The sequence below is a fragment of the Buceros rhinoceros genome, unplaced genomic scaffold, assembly GCF_000710305.1.
Source record: "Buceros rhinoceros silvestris isolate BGI_N320 unplaced genomic scaffold, ASM71030v1 scaffold6548, whole genome shotgun sequence".
NCBI lineage: Eukaryota > Metazoa > Chordata > Aves > Bucerotiformes > Bucerotidae > Buceros > Buceros rhinoceros.
In genome coordinates this window covers 31,258-38,688 of record NW_010425015.1, presented here as the reverse complement: position 1 = coordinate 38,688, position 7,431 = coordinate 31,258, and the positions used below count along the sequence as shown (strand labels likewise).

The 7,431-nt window shown below is 39.1% G+C and overlaps 1 protein-coding gene across 2 annotated transcripts in view; it reads left to right on the top strand.

Annotated features, from left to right (window-relative positions):
* Window positions 1–304: 304 nt before the first annotated feature.
* Window positions 305–7,431, top strand: part of DPY19L4 (dpy-19-like 4 (C. elegans)) — a 29,550-nt gene continuing 22,423 nt past the window's right edge. The window contains exons 1-6 of one of the 2 annotated variants that reach the window (XM_010140983.1): window positions 305–368; window positions 2,700–2,807; window positions 3,762–3,886; window positions 4,538–4,628; window positions 6,368–6,489; window positions 7,316–7,428. In XM_010140983.1, coding sequence (XP_010139285.1) covers window positions 305–368; window positions 2,700–2,807; window positions 3,762–3,886; window positions 4,538–4,628; window positions 6,368–6,489; window positions 7,316–7,428 — 623 coding nt within the window. Of the gene's footprint in view, window positions 369–1,721; window positions 1,741–2,699; window positions 2,808–3,761; window positions 3,887–4,537; window positions 4,629–6,367; window positions 6,490–7,315; window positions 7,429–7,431 lie in introns of those variants that run through there. The other variant, XM_010140984.1, reaches the window with a different exon arrangement.

The window sequence follows — 7,431 nt, the reverse complement described above, 5'->3', positions numbered from 1 at the left end:
CGTTGAGGGGACTAGGAGATGGCCTTTAATTTTCTTTATGAAGTCAGCAGAAACATCATGTAAGTAGACACTCGGAGAAGTGCAGGAGCGAAACAAGCATATGCGATACTGTGCCCTGGGATATTTCAGCCTCCCAGCTGCTCTCGGCTGGGGTACTTTCTGTGCTGGACATGGCTTCTGCGTGTTTAGTGGTCTTTGGTTGGTTGTCCTCCACAAATATTTCCATCTTTTCTTGAATCTGTGTAAACTCTTCATTTACAGAACATTCTTTGGGTAGGAGTGGTCTACAGGAAGGTGATGTGCAATGAACTGGTTCCTGACTCACTGGGTTTGTTTGATAACTTCTTGTTCCAGTATTAGAAAAGAAGGTGAATCATTGTTTTCTGTTCAGCCTGTTGATGCACTTCACTAGCTTGTAGACCTCTGGCATGTTTTTATTGGACATTCTCTTTTCCAGACTGAGGCACCCTCAACTCTCAACTTGCTTCCTTGTTTGGAGCCATAGCACGCCTTTGGTCAGCCTCACTGCCCTTCTCTGAGTGTTTCCCAGCTCTGTCTTATCTCTCTTTAGGTGACAGGACAAGAATTGCAGACCATGCTCAGTTCGCAGATGAAAAATGGATTAATATAGTGGCACACAGGAGCAGGGAGTTATGCTTTTCTGCAGTAGATATACGAAAAATAAGTGGAATGAATGTTCTCTGAACTAGAGTTGAAAAAATATATTAGGAACTTACTGAGAACTAGAAAGCAATCTCAGATGAAAAATTGCATGCTCGATAGAGAAATACTAGAGACTGGGTAATCGGTTCAAAATCCTAGATTATTTTTGGATGTCACCTTTTTTGACTTTCATTTCACCCCATTTAAAGGATTCATAGAACTGGGCACAGTGTTTTTCTTGTCTGAGACAGCTGCAAATGAAACAGAAGTAACATACTTGGATCTTTGTTATTGCTTTGATGGGGGGGCGGAATCTGAGCAGTCTTCAAGACTGAGGTGAAGATCATTTGTTGACTGAATTGTTTCAGAATTAGAACTTGAAATTGTTTTTCTTTGGGAGTTTTCTATTACTGCTGCTAACTCGAGTCATTTAAGTGTGTTACACCTCTCATATGGCTCACTTATCTGCGAGAAACGCGAAGGAAAAGCCTCTTGCTCCAGTGTTCTCACTGCAGTTGCTCTGGTCATGACTAGAATGGCAAGGGTAGACAGTTGTCTTTTCAAGCACATATCTGCCCATTCTGGTGATCTAGAGTCGTCCCTCCCCCATTTTATTTTGTGTAGTACAAGTGATTTTTAATTGCTGTGCACTCAGTGTTTACGTTGCTGATTAACTTCATATACATGACATGAAGAGATACTGGTGTATGTTTCATTTGGGATTGACATAATGATAAATGTGATACTGAACACCCTAAACCTTGGTTTGTTTGATATGTTTCCAGTTCTTGTGTTGTTTAAGATATTTTCTGTTCATTCAATGAAAAATGTTATCATTGAGATCTTGGTTTGCTCAGAATAATTTATAAATTGCTTCGAAAATCCTGTTAGAACACAAATATGGGTGTCCTAATACAAGCAGACACCACTTTAACAGTTTATTTGCGTTACTATCTCTAGTTTCTAACTTTTGTATCTAAGAGTTGGGAGTTAAAAGTAGATGGATTTGCACTTGAAGTAATATACAAGCAGAGTAATGAAAAGCTTTGCTGTGGGATATGAAGATTGATGCTTCAAGTCTGAAGTTGAATGGCTTCATGAAAGAGCTGGTTTAAGTCAAGAGGGAATGAGTGGCTATGAAATTTCAAGCAATGTTGGACAGTAGGTCAAACTGGAGAACTAAAATTCTGGGGTGTGAGTTACAGTTAAACCTTTTCAAAATGACACTGAAGTTTGGGTTGTCATCTTTAATGTAGTACTTATAACAGACTTTTTAGTAATGAATTATTTTCTATGGAAACTTGCATTCTGTGAATTAACCTCGTTGCCTTTCAGACTGTAAAATAATAGGGCCAGGGTTTCAAACTGCTGTTGTTTACAAAAAACTTAAGAGAAGCTGAAGAAACCCTCGGTCTTGTGATGTGATCTATGTGGCCTCGCTGGCCGGGCTTTTGAATTATATGTTAGCCTAAAAATTTTTAAATCTTCTTAGTTCCAGTAGATCTGGGAGCAAGAAAAAAGTGGTATTATATTTGCTGTGTAAAACCTTTCACCGTGTGAATAACAGGCAGCTAAGTTTGAAAGTGATGGACTGACCCAATGTTTGTATTAATGTGCCTAGTACGCCACTGAGCTATAGCAGCGTACTAGAGCAGGGTGAAAGTAGAATGGAGTTGGCACCGATTTCTCCCAGGGTCTCTATCGACTTATCTAAAGTACTGCTTTCTTTCATTTGTTTAATACGTTCACCATGGAATAAACCAGTTAGCTTCCAGTTTGGGTTCTGGGTAATCCTGGAGTATGGCCTTGAGAGAAAACTATTGGTTTTTCTAAGGAATAACACAGGAATTGGTTTCGGTGGTGTTACATTTTTACTTTAGTTAGGTATATGTCGTACTTTAATTGAGCCTTTTTGTCAAATGTATCTGCTGTGGGATTGAATTAGTAGCAATAACTGGCTGTTACCTGCTGCTGTGTGGATTTCTCAGAATGTGATTTTAGATATTGTGTTGCAATAACTTAAAAAATGTCTTCAGGGGCAGCAGACCTGCGACAGAGAAAGAAGCAAAACTGCACGGAATCTGACAAAATGGCTCCAGAGGAGAGAAACAAAGAAAACTCAAAGCTGGGAAGATCGCCAAAATGTAAAATACAGTTTCGGGGGTTTTTTCATTATTCTTTTACATTTTTATGAGAAGATTATTTGTAGCACAGTAATTTACAACAGACTTATTTTGAATTAGGTTTTTGAATGTTTCAATAAAAAGCAGGCATGCACGTTAGAATTCTTTAATAATGGCATTTTATGTATTGCAGAGTGAAATGGTAGTCCTGGATTGTTTCAGTTTGGGGGGAGGGAGAGGCTTGGGCAGAGAAATTTAGAATCTTACTGTTGTTACTATTTGAGTACAAATAAATATTTTAATTGCAACTGGAATGATCTTTTGATTTGGAAGCTGAAAGGCATGAAGTGAGGGTACTGAAACATGAGCAGACAAAAAGCCCTTACAGCTTTTCAAGGAACAGAACTATAACCAGGTATAATTGTAAGCAAGTGCTCACCAACATATCAAAAAGTTTTATCTTAAAATGGCATGTTAACCTGAGGGAGCTACAGGTGAAGCAGACAGCCATTCAGTGAGTTTGGTACGATTAAGATTAGTTCCTTCCTCTTATATTTAAAAACAGAATGGAGAGTATAGTGTCTCAGTTTTATATCAGATTGTGGTATCTTTCTGTAAATGTCTTTAAGAAGTTTGTGGTGTTTTGGGTAAAATCTAGAGTTCGCTCTGTTTATTTAGATGAACACTTTTTCTTCTTGGAATTCATTTGAAAAGGAAGCTTACTAGAATGGAGAGAAATTTGCAGTGTAGTGAGTTGTCTGAGACTCCTGTGGAGCAATGGTAACACCTGAGAAAGAAAACTCTGCAGGACAGGAATAACAGACCAGTTCTCAATGTTTCTGTGCTGCCGGTGGTGTGATAATTCTGATGCCAGTAAGTTTACTTGCTGTTCAGAAATGAGTCATATGTGGGGCATTATACGGTTTGTTTCTAAATTCTCTGGAGTGTTTTAGCTTTTTCACTGTCCCTTTTCAGATCTGTTAATTCAGCGTTTTGCAAAACTTTTCTTTGGCTGTCTTGCGGCAGTCACAAGTGGAATGATGTACGCTGTGTACCTCTCAACATACCATGAACGGAAATTCTGGTTTTCCAGCAGGCAGGTAAAGAAAAACTGAACTACAGAAACAAAAGCCGAATTGTGTCTGTGAAATCAAAGCTGATGCATGCCAGCTACATGGATCCATGGAACTACATGCTTGCAGAATCTCATATCCTTCTACTCAGGCCTCTGTCTTTGATATAGTCTCTTTTTTTATTGTTTTGGGGGTTTTTAAAAAGTGTTTCTCCTTGTAATAGTAGTCCTGTCTTGTCATGCTCTTGTTTGTTTTTCCATGCATCCTTTATCATTGAAATACCTTTGTAAAATTTGGAGAAAAATATGAAGCATACTGGGGTTGCATTAGCTAAACAACAGGAATGTTTGGTTTGTTTGTTTCTATTAAGAACTGTGTTATTTAGTGAAGTATGTGAAGTTGAATGAAATTCAGATTTTTGAATATGAAAGGATCCTGTGGATCTTGTGCTGACTTACAATGAGGAGTTGAGTTACTCTGATTCCGAGCATGTTTCCTAAGTTATAGGGAGCATTATATACCTGACAGAGGTGCTGTGAAGATTAATGTTTTGTGGAATACTTTGAAGATGTACAGTGCAGACATAACCATGTGCTGTCTTACAAGCCCAGTCTATCTGAAAATATATAGTCTTCTATGGGAAGAGATTACAAGAGGTGAATATTTTTTTTTTCCTAGGAACTTGAACGAGAAATTACATTTCAGGGCGACAGTGCCATTTATTACTCATTCTATAAAGAACTGCTAAAGGCTCCTTCCTTTGAAAGAGGTACAAACCCCTTTTGTTTCATTAGCCTTGAAAAGTCCTGTTCCTTTTGGAAAGGGCAGAAAACTCCTGCAGACTTGGGAGACTGATTTTATACTCTTACGTAGGTGTATCAGTCAGATTAATTAAAAACTGCATGCTGTCCGAACTTTTCACTGCCTTTTAAAAAGCTGTATTTACCTATGCTGTATTCCAGCTGATTGCCTTTAATCAGTACTCTGGAGTAGGATTAATGCTACTCTCATATTGCCCTGTATAGACTTTACCATTGGGTTTGCCTGTGCTGCATAGTGGTTTTTCTGCCGTGTAAGCATAATTCATGTTTAATTTAGGAATGGGGAATGGAAATTACTGTTTTCTATCCTCTGTCGAAGATGGAACAGTTTCTGTCAAGAGTTTATCTGCTCCATCCTGTCCCTGCCAGAGGTTTTGACTCCTGTCAGCTATGATGAATGGATGTTGATGAACGCTGAGTGATGGGGGCAGAAACCAATAGGAAGGAGAACAAACTGGGTGGCAATGGTCTCTCCTTCCTGTGCACTCGTACACTGGCTCTGAAGCTCACTGACACTAGGTCCCTAAACCAGCAGGAAATGGAAGCAATGAGAAGAAGATGGAACACTTTCATGCTAGTTTAGTGAATTCAGAAAGGCATGTGGTCTAGCATGGGGAAGAGGCAAGAACTTCAGGAGGAGGAGTGAAGAGCCCTAACTCGCAGCGGTCAGCCATTGAATTAGTTCATTCCCCTTGTGAAACCTCATCCAAAGCCAGTTAAACGTTGTAGGTATAGTTTTATTGGTTGAACTGTTTCCCAGCTGATGTGTAAGACGTCAGCAATATATAACAGGTCTTTGGTACAGTCAGTTCCTCACTGTCTCTGGAGGGATTACCCATGCTGTGAATAGGTTAACTGCCTCATTCAGGCATGCTGCCTCTGCAAACAGGTAGACTCGTGTCTGCTAAGTATTTTGGGGAATCCCAGTTTTCAAAGCTACGTCGTGGCTGTGTTGAACCCAGTTATAAGTCCTTGAAGATCTGGCCTGCAAAGAACCAGCTGCAGACCACACACCAAGATATACTCAGAGCTGGAACCAGTTATCTTCTTTGGCTGTTGCATTGTTCTAGGGGGTGTTGGGGTTTGTTGTTTGGTTTTTTTCTCTCTCTAACTTGGCTTATTTTTCCTGTTTCTTCTATTGTCCTAAGCGATGATGAGTCTTTAATTACAATATCTGAGAATTATGTATCCATCAAGTGTGCCAGCTTCAATTTCATCTCAATCTCATATGAAAGCGTATTGTTTTAAGTGATTGATTCTTAGAAGTCTCAGAAACGCAGGGCTGAAAAGGGTGATGAGGCCTTTTGGGGGAGACAGATTTGATATATACTACTCATCCCTGTTAGATCTTTGTCTCACTCAAGAACCTCCTGTGAAGGTGATCTGTAGGTAGCTGATTCCAGGGCTGCATCAGTATGTTACTGAAAAGACTGTGCTTCAGCTGGTTACTTTTGGGCCTTGTATATAAAGACTAGATCAAAAAATGGTGATAACTTTGTTGCTAAATTAGTAGGGTGGAATGGCATCTGGCACAGAAATTTCTCCGTTCTTTAAAATTCAAGTGGTGGATCAGTCAGTAGCCTTAATGATCAAATCTGATTCCCCTTGCTTTTGAGTAAACTTTAACTTCTTGTAAAAGCAGCAATAGTAAGTGTTTCCAATAATATATTTTGTATTTTGTCTATAGGTGTTTATGAGTTAACACATAACAATAAGACAATATCACTGAAGACGATAAATGCAGTCCAGCAAATGACTTTGTACCCAGAGCTGATTGCCAGTGTTTTGTATCAAGCGTCTGGTAGTGAAGTATGTGCATTTCTTCTACTTTCTGTGCTTACGTTATGGTTGTGTATGTACAGGACTTGCTATGCTGAGTTAAATAAACACATGCAGTTTTTGTTGAATGATTTGAATTAAGCCTCTTACCAGGTCCAGGTTTCCTCAATTCTGAAAGGTTTCTGGACAAACATAGGATTTTGGAAGTTATATACATTAAACTTTTCTGTCTGTTATTCTTCTACAAACTTAGAAATGCTTAGAAATGTGTGGAGCATCGTGCTGTCCCTCAAAACGAGGGAAGTTAGGTGTTTCAGAGCACAGACTGAGTGGTACAGGCAGTGGTACCTGTTTCTGCCCATTCCTGTACAGATAAGAGGGAAAAATACTTTCATAGATAAACCTTTCGTCGCTTTCTGCTCTGCTCAGGCTTTGTTCTTACATTACATGCTTATGTGCACTCTCATCTATCTTTTTTTAAATTATATATCTATTTTGGAATAATTTTTTCCAAGTTCCTCCCCTATGTAACTTCTTCCAGTAGTCCTGTGAACCTTACATCTCACTGCACTATAGATTTAAGAAATCTGACACATACACTGTTCATGCTAAAGCAAATACAAAAATCATAGCACTAGCAAGCTGAGTCCTGAAGTGTGCTTTTGGTTCACGATGCGTTGTTCTCCCTGAGCCCGAAATGAAAGCATGCTCAATACTTTTCTAGAATAGGGGGCATCTCTTACCTGTTTGTAAAGCACCTAGCACACCATTAGCAGTATAGACATAGTAAATAGTAATCATTTCCAGCTTCAGCTCAGTTGCTGCTATGTCTCTTCGTTTTTATTTGTGATTTCAGGAAGTTATTGAACCAGTGTATTTCTACATTGGTATAGTTTTTGGACTGCAGGGAATTTATGTGACTGCATTGTTTGTAACCAGTTGGGTTATGAGTGGAACTTGGCTGGCAGGAAT